Source organism: Drosophila bipectinata, chromosome 2R (assembly GCF_030179905.1).
Source record: "Drosophila bipectinata strain 14024-0381.07 chromosome 2R, DbipHiC1v2, whole genome shotgun sequence".
Classification (NCBI taxonomy): Eukaryota; Metazoa; Arthropoda; class Insecta; order Diptera; family Drosophilidae; genus Drosophila; species Drosophila bipectinata.
Window position 1 is genome coordinate 22500534 of NC_091737.1, and position 16693 is coordinate 22517226.

Here is a 16693-nt window from a genome sequence, read left to right on the forward strand (position 1 = left end):
ATAGGGCCCACGGTGATGGGTATATCTTCCCCAATTCTCAAGCGGAGTACCTTAATCGATTTCTAGATCGATTCGCCACCATTCTGCATCAAAATCCTGAGACAAAATATTTTTTAGATTTTTTGTCCATTTTTCGTGATGGGATCCCTTGGAAATGGTGTTTTTCTCTATAGGGCCCACGGTGATGGGTATATCTTCCCCAATTCTCATCCGATTCTCAAGCGGAGTACCTTAAACGATTTCTAGATCGATTCGCCACCATTCTGCATCAAAATCCTGAGACAAAATATTTTTTAGATTTTTTGTCCATTTTTCGTGATGGGATCCCTTGGAAATGGTGTTTTTCCCTATAGGGCCCACGGTGATGGGTATATCGTCCCAATTCTCATCCGATTCTCAAGCGGAGTACCTTAAACGATTTCTATATCGATTCTGCACCATTCTGCATCAAAATCCTGAGACAAAATATTTTTTCAATTTTTTGTCCATTTTTCCTGATGGGACCCCTAGAAAATGGGGTTTTTCCCTATAGGGCCCACGGTGATGGCTATATCTTCCCCAATTCTCATCCGATTCTCAAGCGGAGTACCTTAAACGATTTCTATATCGATTCTGCACCATTCTGCATCAAAATCCTGAGACAAAATATTTTTTCAATTTTTTGTCCATTTTTCCTGATGGGACCCCTAGAAAAGGGGGTTTTTCCCTATAGGGCCCACGGTGATGGGTATATCTTCCCCAATTCTCATTCGATTCTCAAGCGGAGTACCTTAAACGATTTCTGGATCGATTGGCCACCATTCTGCATCAAAATCCTGAGACAAAATATTTTTTAAATTTTTTGTCCATTTTTCCTGATGGGACCCCTAGAAAATGGGGTTTTTCCCTATAGGGCCCACGGTGATGGCTATATCTTCCCCAATTCTCATCCGATTCTCAAGCGGAGTACCTTAAACGATTTCTATATCGATTCTGCACCATTCTGCATCAAAATCCTGAGACAAAATATTTTTTCAATTTTTTGTCCATTTTTCCTGATGGGATCCCTTGGAAATGGTGTTTTTCCCTATAGGGCCCACGGCGATGGCTATATCTTCCCCAATTCTCATCCGATTCTCAAGCGGAGCACCTTAAACGATTTCTGGATCGATTCGCCACCATTCTGCATCAAAATCCTGAAAGAAAATATTTTTTAGATTTTTTGTCCATTTTTCCTGATGGGATCCCTTGGAAATGGGGTTTTTCCCTATAGGGCCCACGGTGATGGCTATATCTTCCCCAATTCTCATCCGATTCTCAAGCGGAGTACCTTAAACGATTTCTAGATCGATTCGCCACCATTCTGCATCAAAATCCTGAGACAAAATATTTTTTCAATTTTTTGTCCATTTTTCCTGATGGGATCCCTTGAAAATGGGGTTTTTCCCTATAGGGCCCAGGGTGATGGCTATATCTTCCCCAATTCTCATCCGATTCTCAAGCGGAGTACCTTAAACGATTTCTGGCTCGATTTACCACCATTCTGCATCAAAATCCTGAGACAAAATGTATGGTAAAAAATAAGAATTTTAAGAATTTTATTAAATTTTAAATTTGAATATATTTTAGCGTCGGTCAAGGGACGCCCCCTTGTCCCTTGTACCATATACAGTACATCATATAATATAATAAACTGCCGCTCTCTGGTTTATTTTTAATATATTTTGATAAGCAAGCTGAGCTCTTGCTACACAAAGAAACAGATTTGCTCCGCTGTCTTGGATTCAGTTTCGTGCGAGCCACCGATTCCGCAACACGTTCTCTTCCGTTTTGTGATGGCTCTACTTCCGCTGTGCCTTCTGGTCTTGGCGGTGGCGATTTGTTGCGGCCACGCCTACGAGGCACCTGAGGCACGGGTGCGCGTGTTCTATCCCAAGGGATTCGAGGTCTCCATACCGGATGAGCCTGGCATTTCGTTGTTTGCCTTCCACGGCAAGGTGAACGAGGAGTTTGACGGACTGGAGGCGGGACGATGGGCCCGCGACATCCCCAAAGCCAAGCAGGGACGCTGGATATTTCGGGATCGTGAAACGAAGCTGAACTTGGGCGACACTTTGTACTTTTGGACGTATGTGGTATACAATGGACTTGGTTATCGGCAGGACGATGGGGCATATGTGGTAAATGGCTATGATCAGAAGACATAGGACTCTTTAAAAAATATTATTTAAAATCGAGATAATAAATTAAAAATAAGAAAACAAAAAATGAGTCATTGTTTACATTTTTGAGCACGCGAATGAGAAGGTTCTCTGGCAAAGTGTTATTGATCCCATGATGTGGATCATTTTAATCAATTATATACAATCTAATTAAAAATGAAGACTTCTTTTTTCGTCGACTGGAAATAAAAATATGTAGAAATATGTAAACAAATATTTAACAGTCAATTGATATTTAAATCAAAGGAAAAAAAATACTTTAATGCAAATTCATATTTTATGCACTCTTATGGCGGGTCCTCCACCGGATTCCATTGCGGCCGTGACGTATTTAATTATTTTCGTTAGTAAAAACACTTTTATCCAATGCAAATTTATGCACTTTTAAACGCTGTAATTAATCATAAATAAAACGCGAGGCATTAATGGCCAAATGGAGCGCAGGTCCTGCAATGCGATGGTCTGAAAATTGCGTAAAATGAAGCTCGCTCTCTCAAACAAACCGATATAATTTGCTTTATGCACTGGTCGTGATGCACGTAGCTACATACTATGTATGTACATATTGGATGTGCATATGTACGCACTTTCAGAACCCCACCTCTCCAGCCCACATACCACATCCACACCCAGACATCGGGGCAAAAAGTTGCCAAGGATTCACAAGGCAAATTGATGAAGTTTTAGTTGCGGCAACTTTGCTACGTGATGTGTGCGTTACCAGACAGAGACGCACTGCCCATGACCACGCCCATTCTGTTCCAACTCCCCCTACCTCTAACCCTAATTTTTGTCGTATTGAAGTATGGAGAAAAATATAACTTTATTTTTAATGTATAAAAAATTTAATTTAATCTAGTATAGATTTAAGATCATGGTAATAATAGCTTAAAGTTTAATTATACAATTTTATATTTATAACTATTGACATTATTTTTTCATGTGTATTATGTGTCGTCCATTGTCGTGGAGCTTTCTACTCTCCTGGCCACCAGCTCTTTGTGCCCGTTCGTTAACTTTTTCTCGCTCCTGCACTTTCTCTCTCTTCACCCGCACCTTCCGGCTCTGAGCGGTACTCTTTTTTTTTTTTTTTTTGTAAGTAACAACAAAGCAAAAGCAAATGCAATTACAACGCAACGAGCACACATTTTTTGCACTCACTGTGCGCCGAGTTGAGAGTTTTGGGAGCCACGCTAAATTGGTCTGGCAAATGCTTTTTGAGCAGCTGCAGCCACTTTCCGGCACCCGTTCATGCCTCGGCTGCCTACCTCCCCAATGACCCCACTGTTCTGACTCCCTGAGCATTGCGTAGACACCGTTAAACGCTCCATTGGCGCCTTTTCCAATTCTTCCAGGCTTTAATTTTGGTTTCTTTTTCAGAAGCTTACAGAAAGTAAGATATTTGGTTGAAAATTATTAAATTACATTACAAGGATTACAAGGATTTAAAACATTACCTTCTAGAACTAATTATTGAAATATATTGGCCAATTGGTCATTCTTCTGGGGTCATTCTTCTGCCATCAAAAGTTTTGCGAATGTGTCGCCATCTGGTGGCCATGACTGCTCCATTATTATGCACCTAGCTCCTAGGTACAGGAGATCCTCGTCCCTAAGGAAGCCTGTTACACACGTTCCGGCGCTTAATGCTCGACACGTCTCAAGCTTTGGGGCGTGCCGGGCTGTCTGTCCGCTTCGTTGGCTGCCAATACTTATGCATGTACTGTTTTTTTTTTTTTACAGTGTTTGCTGGGGCATGGCGGTGTCATAAATATTCCTCGCCGCTGGTTTATTTCTTGCACCAACAGCGACAACGATGACGACTACGAGAAAGCAGTTTATCAATAATGCAAAATATTCCAGAGGGGGAATGGGCTTACCTCCCAAGGAGGTTCCATTTATTTTTTTCACAGAAAAAAAAAATCAGCCACAATTGAGTTTCTTAGGTTACTTTTCATTGCAGATGGGAAAAGGGCTGGTGATCACTCATACGCAGTGTTGCCTCATCGTATAAAGATTTTTACCGATTTATAAAGTACATGAATAGGGTCTAGGACTGGGGATTATTTATTCATAATTAAGATTTTAACAATAAAGCTTAGCATGACCAGCCATATTTTTTGGCATACGTGTCGTATACGTAATTTTTTCAGAGGTACCCAAAAATGAAGTTTAAAATGTTTAGTTTAAAAAATACCTACAAAATTTTAATAAACTTTTAAAACTAGAACTAGTTTAAGCCAGTTTCTTAATTTATATTTTCTGCTCAGTGTAGTTGTTGGCACTGGCGTTGCCCTGCGAAGCGGCATAAGCTTCTTGGGCTACATCTCCAAAGCACCTCGGCCTTCGATGCCATTCCGATGCAGAGTAGTCCCCAATGACAGCGGCAAGGAGCTAGAGTGGGAGGAGGTTGGAGGGAGGGACAGAACGGAAGGAGACGAAGCAAGGAGCTTCAAGGAGCAGAAGCTGTTGAGCCAGCCGCTGCATTCTATGTGTATGTTTGTCGATTTGACTACGATTGCGGAAACGTATACAGTTCGTTGATCATTATCCGGTTCGTGATGCCCTCGTTTGCCGGCAACGTGATGCAGCAGCATATCCCGTTCCCGGCAGCTGAACGGGCGCTATTGAACTTATTACTGGGTGAGGGTATCTGTATCTGGCGAATATGCATCGACAACTAAAACACATTTCACCGGGACTGGTAGCCCCGTTGCCCCCAGGCGGACTGGTTTATGTTTTGCATTAGCGCAATAGCCTGAGCCTGGGACTCGGTATGGGCCTGGGATCGGGCACTTTGTCAATTGGGGCAGTCGGGCATTAATTTCACTAGCTACTTATGGCGCATTAAATGTCGGCTTCAAATCTATGGGCTACTAATGGCCAGCCTGGTAATTGAATTTTTCATTTTCCCATTAATGCTATTAAACGGGGAGGATGGTAAATTGCATTGAAATGGCATCAATATATTTTGTGTTGGTGGGATAACCTACTTTTTCTTTTAATATTAAATGACAGTTTAAGGGATAGTTTCTTTATGGACTATGTACATCTAAAAAAAAATGATTTTTTTATTATTTAATTTAAAAAGTAGAAGCAATTCTCAATCAATATTCGCAACTTAAAACGGGCGAGTCTTTCAAATTCGCGATGACAGATGACAGCCTGGCAGTGGCAATCGCACAAGAAGCTGCCGCTCAAAATCAAATTAGAGCAAATGCGAAGTACTTGAAGGAAATGCGCTGCAAGCACAGGAAACCGGAAGAACGAAGAACAGCCGGACGGAACGGTGAACGGGAGAAGTAAAGGTAAAATCAAATAACAAAATCTGATTGAATTGAAACTGAGGTAAGCTGCCGAGCGAACTGATTTATTGATTTTCAAGCAGCATTTTCAGCTTCGTTTTGCAAATTGAATAAAGAGAAATTTTAGGCGCCAGTGTTTCTCGTTTTTACTGATATTTTTGAATAGTTTTCAATGAATAATGTAGGTATACATGGCATAAAGGCAATACAAGTGAATGGAAATCATATTTTTACATTTGCAGATTAAGGGCATTATTTAAGAAAAACCATAAACAATTTTAATATCAAGGTTTTTGGAAGTAACAGACTGAGGCAGGCGGTTCGTCACCTAGTTGGAATGATACAACTTAAATTTTTAGATGCACTTTCAAGGACTAGCTTGAATTTCAATGACACTTGTCAAAAATAAGAAATTTAGGTGCTTTAGGCGCATTAAACATTTTATTTACAACACATTTACGCATTTCGGGTTTTCGAGCGTGGAACTTTTTTTTTATGTATTTCGTATTTTTGTCGTTTGTTGTTTGCGTTTGGCGTTGAGTAGCGGAAATAGTAAAAGTTTTCTAATGAGAAAAGTTTCCACACAGACAAAGAGAGGAAGCGCCGGCGACAGAGACAGCGACACAGTCAGGGGGTCGCCCAAAATGAGTTAGATAGAATGAGACAGACGGCAAGAAGAATTGAAGCAGGGGCTCAACTCTGTCCATGTTGCCGGGCGAATTTAATCATTCGCCTTGACACCCTCGCCTAGCTTTTGCTACCGCACCCTTTATACACATAGCTATACCTTCTTGTCGCACTCGTGCCAGTGTGTGCACATCAAAAACTAAACACGTCAAAGTAAGCAACGGAAATGAGAAAAAAGTGCGCTTATTTATTTTTGTACTTTTCTTTTATGTCCTGGCACCGCCTTCTACAGCCCTGTAGCCTCCACCTCCACCGTTGTCGCCTGCACTTCTATTTGACTTGAGAACGATCCTTTTGGCTCGCCCCATCCTGCTGCTACATCCTTTCTTCAGTCCTCTCTTCTAGACTTCGCACTTTTCACTCGCGGCGACATCAAAGCGCGTTATAATTCAAAATTATGCAGGACTTAGCAAACGTGGAAGCATTGTGGCGTTTACAAGCGGAAATAATGAAAAAAAAAAGAAAATAAAATAAAAATAAAGTAAAATAAAATAACCGTGACAACGGAGAATCATTTGTCTTTTGTAGGGGTTGCCCAGGGGTTTCGGGGGTGAGTGACAGATGCAGACTAGGTGCCAAAACGGGACACGGAGATTGCAGATTTAATACGAATTTGCTGTGGCTTAAGTATACTTTCTTCCTTTGACACCTTCGTCGTGATATTGCAATGTTCTGATCAAATTATTGCACTGTGGAAAATTTTAAATAAAAAAAACTCAATTATTATATAAAAATTACCTTCTTGATAAGCTCTCACTTAAAAACTAAAAACAAATAAATTGTAGTGTTAGTTTTTCGCATCTATTTCCGATCTTGTTAAAATCACCGGATCATGTCACAGTTTCTCACTACCTTCAGTTGCCGCCCTATCTCTATGGATGATCTGGAAAAGTCATTATTTAATATGCAATTAACATGTTTTTGTTTATCACTTGTCGTGTATCGGTCCCGAATTTACAAGATTCCGGAAAACGCCCCCAACAAGCCAATTAAACGTAATCCCCCCCAGAGCAATATCAATGGGTATATAAAGGAGTTACTGGCCGATGATGCCAAGCTAAAACAGCAAACATCAGACGAATTGTCCGGGGCATTTTCACCATTTTAGTGAGCCTGAGGAACGTGACAGCTCGGAAATGAAGCTATTTTGCCTTGTTTTGGTTATTTACGTTGTGGCTCTGACCCTATTCGGGGTTGATGGACGTGGCGGGGGCACCACAAACGGATTGGAGGTGAGTTCCGGCGGTTAGTTGTGACTTATCAAGGAGGTTTTAAAGGGTGTCTCTTCTCTCCTCCCCTTTCCAACCAGGAGCCCAAGTTCGTCGGCCTGTTCCAGCGGGTAAGTTTCTAGTGGGTTTAGTGGTGGCCAATGAATCCTAAGACTTTTTGGCCCTTAAATCCTAAAAATCGAAAAGGCGCCGGAACAAATGCTCCAACTTGATTCTAAGGAGGCGTCGTGTTTACAGTTTAGCCTTGTTAATACAACGTTTTGTTCGATGCCTACTTTTAGGCGCGGCGCCATGTCCCCGGAATAAATCGTCTTCATGAAGGTTTGGTGGCCAACGAACCGCCGCCACCACCCAAGATTCGAGTAAGAAATAGTAGACTTTAGTTAGTATATTGAACCATCGATTGTTATTTTAATAATATATTTTTTTCTAAGTCCCGTCGTGATGCTTTGGAAGAGATCCTGGTGGCCAATGAGAATCCACCACCACCACCGCAATTCAGGGTAAAATAATATATAAACCAAAGTGATCTTTGACGTTTCACAATCCTGATTTCCATCCTCAGCCACGTCGTCAGGCTCCACCCGGTATGCCTCCACCACCTGACGGTATGCCGCCACCACCCGATGGCATGCCACCACCCCCTCAGTTCCTCCTATAAAGAAAATCTAAATATATATCATGAAGTTGGGCGTTTGTGCATGTAAATGGGAACCACATCGAAGCTAAAATATAATCGTGTAATAAAACTCGTTTCAAGCATTCCAAAAAATTCCAAAACCAATCTGTTTCAACTGTTGAGTCATAAACCGATTAAGAATTCCGGGAAGAATGGTTTTCTAAATCACCTGCAGCTGCAACTGTTTAGGGGATTATGGACCCTAATTGTAGAGCAGGTAGATAGACCTGTTACTCTTCTACCTGTAGGACCTATTTAAGGACAACCATTCCGACTCCAAGGCATCAGTTTGTATTCATCATCAGTCGAACCCACAACAAATCCGAAGATGAAAGTAGTGGCTATTCTTTTGCTCAGCAGTCTCACCGTTGCTTTGGTGGTGGCATTTCCTAGTAACCACGTTGCAGATGCTGATGTGCCAGCTGGTGGCTTATATGCTGTTGCAGTGGCCCCTGCAGCAGATGCGGGATCCGCCGAATCGCCGACGTCGAATGCAGACCAAAACACTAACAGCATTCGCAAGCCTCGTCATCTTCTGAGCAAGCTCTTCGGATCGAAGACCGTGGTGGTCCAGCCCATCATTATCGAACGTCCTGCATTCCCTGCAGCCAACACATACCATCAGTATCCCTATGATCAGGGCAGGCGTTTAGAGTCGGCGTATATTTATTAGAGCCGGATGTCTTTAAGATTTAATTTTTAGAAAATTTAATAAAATAAAAATTCTTGGCCTTTAAGTCGTAGATAAATGTTGTTGTTTTCATTTTATGCAAAGTCGAATTTCTTAGCGCAAATCCCTTAAGTTGAAAAACAGTAGCCGGCTGGCTGGCTACTCGGCAGCCAAAAGCATGAAGCCGGGAGCCTGGAGCCAGTGGATTGGCTTGCCACTCCCTGAGGCAACTCCCTAATGCCTAATTAGGCATGCCGGGCACGTAGGACCGATTCCCGAAAAACTTAGTGAAGGCCGCGCCTCGGTGACGATGACAACAACTGCCACAAAGGACAACGACAACGACACAGACGTTGCGGGATTTTTAAATAATTCTATACAAACGATTGTCGGATGTCACAAAGTTGACTATTAAATGTCAAATAGTGATGCCTTTAAATAAAGTGGGGAATTAGGGACCAAAAAGGTGAAGTCTGCAGATACTATATATTTCATTCTTATCAAGATCACAGATTCAAATGCAACATATGTCCACCAGAGGCCTTGGCAGAGGACTTTTCCATATGAATCCTGGCGATATCAGCCCAGCAGAGACCCCATAGGGTCCCATGGGGGCAGCATTGTGAGCTTGGGGAATCGGCTGGCATTTAAAATATCGACCGGAACAAAACTTTCGTGGACAATAATCTCAAAGCCATATTCCCGTAACCAGTCCGCATCAACGGTGGCTGCCTTAGTCTTTTTACCTTTCTTCTTCGCGGCATCATTTTTGTCCTTATCCTTCTTCTCCTCCTCCTCATCATCATCATTATCCTCGTGCAGACTTATAGTGGATTCAGTCTTGCCCGCCACGGAGGCACTAATGCTGTGGAATTCCACCGGATCATTGATAGAATTGAGTCCAACGGCGGTTAGAAGGAGCGCTGCGTCTGGACGTGATTCTTTATAGACCATTCTGTCCGCCTTGTTAAAGGAGTTACCCACTTCCACGCCAAAAAGGACGCTGAAGTTATGGGACTTCTGGATTAGGCTAAGGGTCTCCCTTTTCGCCATAAATCTCGGACAAAGGTCACAGGTCAGCCAAACAGCTTTGCCTCCGGTCAGGGAATCGATCATCACCTGGAACAGGACCTCCATGGGCTGGTTGTTGAATCGGTGGGTCAGTCCATCCACCATGTTCGAGCTGTGGGCCACTTCGAAGTTGGTGTGATAGCCGGCGGATAAACGGGGGTCGTGACCTAGGCAAACGAATTCGTCCAGATTGGTATCATTGGCCACCATCATCTCGTAAAACTGCAAAGAACTTAGGTATTCCAGGCTTTGGAAACGCTTCTTCTGATCGTAGAAGGTCCAGTTGAACTCCTCGGGTGGCTCACCAAGGCAAATGCTCACCACTTTATACAGCCTTGGCATCATCCTTCCAATGAGTTTTGGCAAGCGAGAGGCATCTCCATCGAAGGTGAACTGGGCATATAGCAAACTGGAGTACTCATGGAGCTAAAAATAGATAGATTTTTATTGCTGTGATTGGGAGAGTTTAATAAATACCACCTTGCTCCTCAGAATTTTATTTAACTTGGTGACTGACTTTGAATTAGGAGTTAGGTAGCACGATTTCGGCATTACACCGTGCTTTTTCACCAAATTCACAAACATGTGCCAGTTGCCGCCGTCCGGTGCCGCGTGCTTCATCAGATGCCGGAAGTTGCGTCCATCCAGGGGTTCACACCGTTCCAGGAGCGCCGACACGGTGCACAGAAAGTAGTTGCAACGCTCCAGTTTGTGCCAAAAGACCAAATGCCCCGCGGAAAACTCAAAATCCGCCGGCGCCGGATACTTCTTGACAAATTCCAAGCGCAACAGGTCCAAACCGGTGCATATCCATCCAGGTCCGCCCGTGGTGGCCTTCCCCGTTGCACTCACCTCGTACCATTTCTTGTCGCCGTCAAGTACCTGGCTCAGTTCCGCCGCAGATCTCAGACAGGCATTTATCGGGTTACGGGCCGTGCATACGTTTTGGGCCAGCCGGTTACTCGGTGACCCGTAGAAGTCGAAGCGCCACTCCGAAAGCTGTTGGTCCGTCAGCTGAAAGGGCATTCCCGCACTTGGGCCATTGATGCCAATCGTTGACATTTGAAAAAAAATCGAAAATAGATTCAAATACTAAAATAATTTCGAGCCCAATGTGACCTGATGTCTGTCGACTTGAAATGCCACATTATCGGGCTAAAGTTTTGGCCAATTTCTGCAGGGTTTCAGCCAAAATGAATCAAGTTGGCCTAAAGAATATAAAAGTTAAAGGTATTAGAAGGTCATAGAAGATGAAAAATATAGTAGTTAGTTTTTAAAAATTGAATAAAAATCATGTGAAAGACATAATCTTTTAGTTTTTGTAGAAAAATATTGAAAACTTTGAGAGCTTTAAAGAGCTAGAAAAATATTAAAGAAAGACAATAAAAATCAGCATAAAATATTGTAAAGTATTGTAAATTAAGCAAGTACTTGTAATTTTAAAATTGTGTCTTTTTTATTGTCATTCTCGAACTTGTTGAAATATTTTGAATAATTGGTTAAGTCAATTATTGCCCATTTGCGAGTGCAAAGTGAGATCAAGGCCCCTTGGATGAAAACTAATTGAATTAGCAGAAATGCCATTTTTGAATAAAGATAATAAGAAATTCTACTGAAAAATATCTTTATTTCTAAGACGACAAAGTCGACGCGGTAATTGTATTCTAATCCAGAGACGCCCACAGCCTTCTGGCTGGTTAACTAAGCGTTAGAATTAACTTGGCCCAAAGGCGACATGCTGGATTTCCCGCTAATCAATCAGAAATCTTAAGACGCTCGCGGTGGTGGTTGTGGTGGCGGGCTCTGGTCCAAATACCCAAATGACCGCAGGTTGTGCGACTTGTGAGAGATTATTACTGAGAATTACCGACACGCCCATCTCACGGGCTGGTTATGAAATTTGCATCCATTAGCCCACCTATTCGCTTACTGGAAACTGGGGAAGTTATTCGGTTAATGCCGAGGCAAATGCTGTAATGCGCTTTATTGGAGAGCGACTATTGTACAATTACTGAATTTTAAAAGCGTATATTGGCGAAGGTATTCTGCAGGGTAGCCTGAAGGTCCTCCATGGTTTTCTTCAGGTTGGTATTGACTTCCTCATGGATGCGGGAGGCCAAGTTCCTGGCATCGGCCTCCATTTCCTCTCGATGTTCGAAGGAATAGCGATCGCCTACGAAGGTGCGTCCTCCAATCTTGGCAATAACCGTGTGATCGGCCAACTCAACAACAATGTCATCGTTCGTGTACTCCACCTCGGCCGGCTGTCCATTGACGTCCACGGTCTCCTTGGTTGCTACTCCAGGGCCCTTTGGCTGGAAGGTGTAAGTCTGTCCATTTTCAGTGAGTTCAATAGCACCATTGACGATGCGGATGGTGCGACCATTCGAGTTGATAAAGCTGCCTCCCTGGTTGGCATCCCCGTAGATGAAACTGTGACCATTGCTCTGGACAATGCTGTTGCCGGACTCTCCGTTGATGATGACGTTGTTGTTGTTGTTGTTGTTGGAATAATAAGTATTGGACACATCCTCCTCGCTGCTGTCGTCGGTATCTGTGACGATGCTTCGACCATCAGATCCGATCAGGACGGTTTTGCCATCAGCCCTGCGAAAGATCTGACCCGCACCGTTCGACAGGTAGGTGTTGCCATTGTTCTGGATAATCCTTTGGTCATCCTCTTGGGGAAGCTTGGCCGCTAATAGAGGATGGAAATTAATTTGAAATGCTTTGGCTTGAGAGGCATGAAAAATATTTACCCCCAGACAAGGTGGCGACACCGGCCATCAGGCCCAGTAAGATCCAGGTTCTAGTGCTTGAGGTCATTTCGCATTGACTATTCCAATGGCAAGTCCCGTGTCAGCTATTTATACGAGTGCAGTCTAATATCGGCTCATCATATATGTAGATTCTACTATATGTGGTCGAAGCTCTCGATTCTGGAACTCTCCCAACACTCTCGGCCCGATAAGACAGGGCGGTGAGGTCAGCGGTGCAATTGCCGGGGAATTGCCAGCAACGAGTTTGTTTTGTTTACTTGCGGTTGATGTTATAGACGGAATATACTAAAGGCTCTGAATCATCTGCTAACCAAGCGGCTCCCGATCTCCGAGTCTGCGAAAATGTGAGCGAGATTTCAATTGTTTTGTTTTTTATCGCGTCAGTGGGGCGCTGCAAACCGGCTAAATGGGCGTAGTGGTAATTTGAATACTAAATACTATTAGGAATATTAAGCCAGCACGTGCCGTCTTTGTTTTGACTAGTACCGCTCGACACAACTTTGAGAAATTCCCCATTTACAAGTACAAAGCGGGGATTCTGGGGGGCTTATCAATGAAACTCGGAACCTTATCATTCGAGGCTTCTGATCCTGAATATAATTAATAATATACACTTTCTTTAAGTAAAAACTTATGAATATTTATTTGAGTATATTTTAAATATTGTTACGTATATGATCATAAAAACTTTAAAGTATGACAGTGACTGGGTCGTGACTGTTAAATTTTCATGTTAAAAATAGTTACAAAACAATATCCATTTTTAGAATTGCAACAAAGTGAATGTTTTAAATTAGTAACGCCACTTTCCGCCGCCGTTCGAGTGGATGACTATGTTGTCGGTGGTTTCGTTAGACCCTCCATTCCAGGCGGGTCCACCGATCGGTCCACTATTCGAGGCAGGTCCCCAACGCCAAGGCTGGCCTCGAACTGCGTAACAGACAAGTATAAATAAAATATAAATAAATAATTCGCAGTTTGTAGATATTAAAAACCACTTACCGCCGAGTAGAGCGCAGCAGAGCCACAGAAATAGCACGACGATATGCTGACTGAGGTGCATGGTCAAGGCGAGGAGTAGCAATGATATAGCTTTTTATAGAAGCACATATTTTTATATGTAGCTCCTATCGCTTTGTATGACTCTCTTTCTATCTCTTCCACAAGTTGTATCTCTTGGATTTGCTTCTCCCCACGCTCACAGATACGTGGCGGGGTTCCATAATGTCTTGGGCTCAAGCTGCTCAATCTCAGAGTCTATATCTAAGGTGATTCGTCATAAAAAATTAGCTATATATATTTTTATGAATAGTCTTCCTCCCTAATTTTTTTTTCAGTGCTAACGCACAATAGTCAGGCAATTAAGAAGTTTCGCCATGTGGCTACGTTTCTAATTATTTTCAATTGAATTGCTTTGCTATACGTAAAAGTTTTTCCATTGCTTCTGCCATTAAACATATCGTCTAAGCCCCCAGACCCCCATCCAATTCCCTCGCCGTGACATTACCCCGTGGCCAGTGGGCCACTACCCGAACGGTAGTGGGCTTGGCTTCGTGTCTAACCTGGCCAGGCCAACTGCATTGAGAAAAGTTAAGCTCTCGCCGAGCCAAGTTTCACAATAAAAATTAAACAGGTATTGCGTTGTTTGTTAATGACAAGTGCTGTGTTGCTGTGGCTCCGTTTGAGTGGCTGTGGATTTGGATTAGTCGAGGTGGAGTACTTGGGTGGATCTGCCAGATAGCTGCTCCACTAAAATAGAGCAATTGTAAAGTGGAAAATAAAATGCAATTGTAAAAAGTTGGACCATTTAACTGCTGGGTGGCTGGTTGCCGAGTAAATAGATGACGAGGAGCCAAATTATTGCAGTCCCTTAACGAGCGAGTGTTGCCAGTTGTTTCAGACTTCTTAAATTGCTTAGAAATTTATAAATTTTATTGCAGAAATATCGGATTTAAAAGAAATATTTCATCTTTAAACTGCTTCGCTTTAACGTGCTTAGTCAATTATTTATTTGAGCCTGTCATGTTCAGGTTAAGAGGCTTAATTCAATTACCAAGTGTTTCTTTGGCTTTTATTGCCTTGGCCCGTCGCTATTGTTTCATTTATGTATAACTGTTTTGCATTACCAAGATCGCAAAATGTATCCAAGCTCTGTTAAGATAAACGACTATCGGCCTGAAACGTGGCTTGTATATCTCGACCATTGATGTGGGCTTGGACTTTGTGTTCGGGGAATTCCCCTACATTTTGTTCCTCCTGGTCAAACGCAAAGCTATGTATGTTGCTGCAGTGCGAATCGAATCGATTTGATTTTCCAATCAATTTAACTTTATATAAATTGCGTCTGCGATGCTAAATATAGCAACAACAATTGCACAGAGTTAGCAACACCAACAGCAACTGTTGCAACGCCAATAGCAACACCAATAGCTTCCACAAAGCCCAGCGAGAAAATGGCCAGAGAGGTATTTGCCCTCTGTTTCTCTATGTTTCTCTATGTACTCCCCTATTTCCCACTGGGTATTTCTCAAACGTTTCGCTCGGTGTCGCTCTTCAATGTCTCTATCAACGGCTGACTGAACAATCACAAAAAAGGTCGGTTCTACAGGCTATACCCCAACACTATACAAAAAAATAATTGTTCCAATTTAATATAATATAATCTATATAATTGCAAGTCTCTTTGTAAAGCCCAGAGCTCTCGGGCACATGGAGACTCTGGAGTAGAATGTACGGCTTTTAGTTTACTTTTTAATTGACTTTAAGTGGGCTTTAGACATTAAAAGGTGAATAGTTTATAGAATATAAGATATAGATTCTCAGTGTAGAGTCAAGTCGGTTGCTATTGAGTTAGGTCGTCTAGGTGGCACTGCTTATTGCACGACTTTGACTGCATTTTCGCATTTGGGAAATGTTTTGTGTGTGATTTTGAAATGCAGACGACGATGTTGCTGCAGATGACTTGCGATGTGCTGCATTGTTGGGGGAGGGAGTTAGGAGTAAGGTCAAGACACGAAAATAGCATTTCGGATCAATCGATACTGAAGCCGAAAATTTGAACAGTTTAAAGTACCAGATTGCAAAGCAGGTGGTCTTAATGAACACAATTAGCCTAATAAGTAAACAACAACTTGAGGCGATGTGAACGTCAGCGGAGCAACATTAATTCAATTATTAAGGCCAGCTTTTATGGGCATTACCCTGGAAGACGATGAGTATTCATTAATGCTAATTGAGCAAACATTCCATGAACAATATGTATAAGTATTAGGATGTATCTATATTATGTATACACGTTCTAAAATCGGCCAAGAGCAACCACACACCAAGTGTTTTCAAATATTGAGGCTGCAAATTACATTCTGCAGATACACATCTACTTACACGGTGGGGTTGCAGTGATAAAGCGACGGCTAAAAGACCATTTATATAATCACTTTGAATCAATAAACCAATAAATTAATTATCAACTTTCATCGAATAATGATGTTGGTCTCAGCCACTTCTAATGGGCTGGTGAAAATTCGGTTAAATAAATTATTGTATTTGAATTTATGATTTTTAGGCAATTAACCAAGTGATTTAGAATTATAATAGATAAAATTTAAACTAAAATTACTAAACTTTATTAAAATTTATTTATTTTTTATTTGATTTTATGTATGTAGTAAAAGTAGAGATTTTCTGAAAATATCCATTGACAACAGTCTGACAAAGTTATGCAATTATTTTCCATTTTGCCCAATTTTTTATCGCTTTCAGGACATTTTGCACTTGGACTAATTTCAAAGAACCATATATCAGTTGTCCCCCCTTTATCTACGCCCATGTCCACCCCACTCACACGCACACACACATTCCTGGCAGTGAAAAGACACCTGTAGACTCGCCCCATCCGCTAAAAACCCCTTTTTCACGGCGGAAAACCTGACAAATGTGCGTCAAGTTACTGGCAACTTATTTTCCACGGCCACGCCTCGGGTACGCCCACAGTTTGAACTGAAGTTGAGCAAAAATATTTAACTTGCTGGCAGCGGAATCTTTTATAATTAATTTGCCACTCTGCAGGCT

The 16693-nt window shown here is 42.1% G+C and overlaps 6 protein-coding genes across 6 annotated transcripts; 3 read left to right on the forward strand and 3 right to left on the reverse strand.

Moving 5' to 3' along the window:
- Nucleotides 1–1780: 1780 nt before the first annotated feature.
- Nucleotides 1781–2415, forward strand: LOC108123052 (gram-negative bacteria-binding protein 3). The gene has a single exon (XM_017237955.3). It carries the CDS (start codon nucleotides 1815–1817, stop codon nucleotides 2184–2186), a length of 372 nt encoding a protein of 123 aa, XP_017093444.2. The 5' UTR covers nucleotides 1781–1814; the 3' UTR covers nucleotides 2187–2415.
- A 4838-nt stretch (nucleotides 2416–7253) lies between these two features.
- Nucleotides 7254–8202, forward strand: LOC108123055 (amyloid beta A4 precursor protein-binding family B member 1-interacting protein). The gene is made up of 5 exons (XM_017237959.3): nucleotides 7254–7425; nucleotides 7503–7532; nucleotides 7704–7784; nucleotides 7857–7925; nucleotides 7988–8202. Exons 1-5 carry the CDS (start codon nucleotides 7330–7332, stop codon nucleotides 8081–8083), a joined length of 372 nt encoding a protein of 123 aa, XP_017093448.2. The 5' UTR covers nucleotides 7254–7329; the 3' UTR covers nucleotides 8084–8202.
- A 175-nt stretch (nucleotides 8203–8377) lies between these two features.
- LOC108123054 (uncharacterized) lies at nucleotides 8378–8850 on the forward strand. Its single transcript, XM_017237957.3, has one exon. The coding sequence runs from the start codon at nucleotides 8430–8432 to the stop codon at nucleotides 8772–8774; it is 345 nt and encodes a 114-aa protein (XP_017093446.2). The 5' UTR covers nucleotides 8378–8429; the 3' UTR covers nucleotides 8775–8850.
- A 388-nt stretch (nucleotides 8851–9238) lies between these two features.
- Nucleotides 9239–10989, reverse strand: LOC108123024 (bleomycin hydrolase). Its single transcript, XM_017237917.3, has 2 exons — nucleotides 10323–10989; nucleotides 9239–10268 (listed from the first exon to the last, which is right to left on the reverse strand). The coding sequence occupies exons 1-2, from the start codon at nucleotides 10902–10904 to the stop codon at nucleotides 9351–9353; spliced, it is 1500 nt and encodes a 499-aa protein (XP_017093406.2). The 5' UTR covers nucleotides 10905–10989; the 3' UTR covers nucleotides 9239–9350.
- Nucleotides 10990–11787: 798 nt separating this feature from the next.
- Bbd (Bombardier) lies at nucleotides 11788–12760 on the reverse strand. The gene is made up of 2 exons (XM_017237880.3): nucleotides 12602–12760; nucleotides 11788–12540 (listed from the first exon to the last, which is right to left on the reverse strand). The coding sequence occupies exons 1-2, from the start codon at nucleotides 12666–12668 to the stop codon at nucleotides 11861–11863; spliced, it is 747 nt and encodes a 248-aa protein (XP_017093369.2). The 5' UTR covers nucleotides 12669–12760; the 3' UTR covers nucleotides 11788–11860.
- Nucleotides 12761–13236: 476 nt separating this feature from the next.
- LOC108123069 (uncharacterized) lies at nucleotides 13237–13723 on the reverse strand. The gene is made up of 2 exons (XM_017237973.3): nucleotides 13625–13723; nucleotides 13237–13552 (listed from the first exon to the last, which is right to left on the reverse strand). The coding sequence occupies exons 1-2, from the start codon at nucleotides 13683–13685 to the stop codon at nucleotides 13416–13418; spliced, it is 198 nt and encodes a 65-aa protein (XP_017093462.2). The 5' UTR covers nucleotides 13686–13723; the 3' UTR covers nucleotides 13237–13415.
- Nucleotides 13724–16693: the final 2970 nt, after the last annotated feature.

What these genes read in the sequence shown, in the direction of transcription:
- LOC108123069 (XM_017237973.3), bottom strand. Translation starts at nt 13,685, where the DNA reads ATGCACCTCAGTCAGCATATCGTCGTGCTATTTCTGTGGCTCTGCTGC. An exon ending in CTGCTGCGCTCTACTCGGCG is followed by an intron (nt 13,553 to 13,624) that starts GTAAGTGGTTTT and finishes TCTGTTACGCAG; the next exon opens with TTCGAGGCCAGCCTTGGCGT.
- LOC108123024 (XM_017237917.3), bottom strand. Translation starts at nt 10,904, where the DNA reads ATGTCAACGATTGGCATCAATGGCCCAAGTGCGGGAATGCCCTTTCAG. An exon ending in ATAAAATTCTGAGGAGCAAG is followed by an intron (nt 10,269 to 10,322) that starts GTGGTATTTATT and finishes ATCTATTTTTAG; the next exon opens with CTCCATGAGTACTCCAGTTT.
- LOC108123054 (XM_017237957.3), top strand. Translation starts at nt 8,430, where the DNA reads ATGAAAGTAGTGGCTATTCTTTTGCTCAGCAGTCTCACCGTTGCTTTG.
- LOC108123052 (XM_017237955.3), top strand. Translation starts at nt 1,815, where the DNA reads ATGGCTCTACTTCCGCTGTGCCTTCTGGTCTTGGCGGTGGCGATTTGT.
- Bbd (XM_017237880.3), bottom strand. Translation starts at nt 12,668, where the DNA reads ATGACCTCAAGCACTAGAACCTGGATCTTACTGGGCCTGATGGCCGGT. An exon ending in TGTCGCCACCTTGTCTGGGG is followed by an intron (nt 12,541 to 12,601) that starts GTAAATATTTTT and finishes ATCCTCTATTAG; the next exon opens with CGGCCAAGCTTCCCCAAGAG.
- LOC108123055 (XM_017237959.3), top strand. Translation starts at nt 7,330, where the DNA reads ATGAAGCTATTTTGCCTTGTTTTGGTTATTTACGTTGTGGCTCTGACC. An exon ending in GCACCACAAACGGATTGGAG is followed by an intron (nt 7,426 to 7,502) that starts GTGAGTTCCGGC and finishes CTTTCCAACCAG; the next exon opens with GAGCCCAAGTTCGTCGGCCT. An exon ending in CACCACCACCGCAATTCAGG is followed by an intron (nt 7,926 to 7,987) that starts GTAAAATAATAT and finishes TTCCATCCTCAG; the next exon opens with CCACGTCGTCAGGCTCCACC.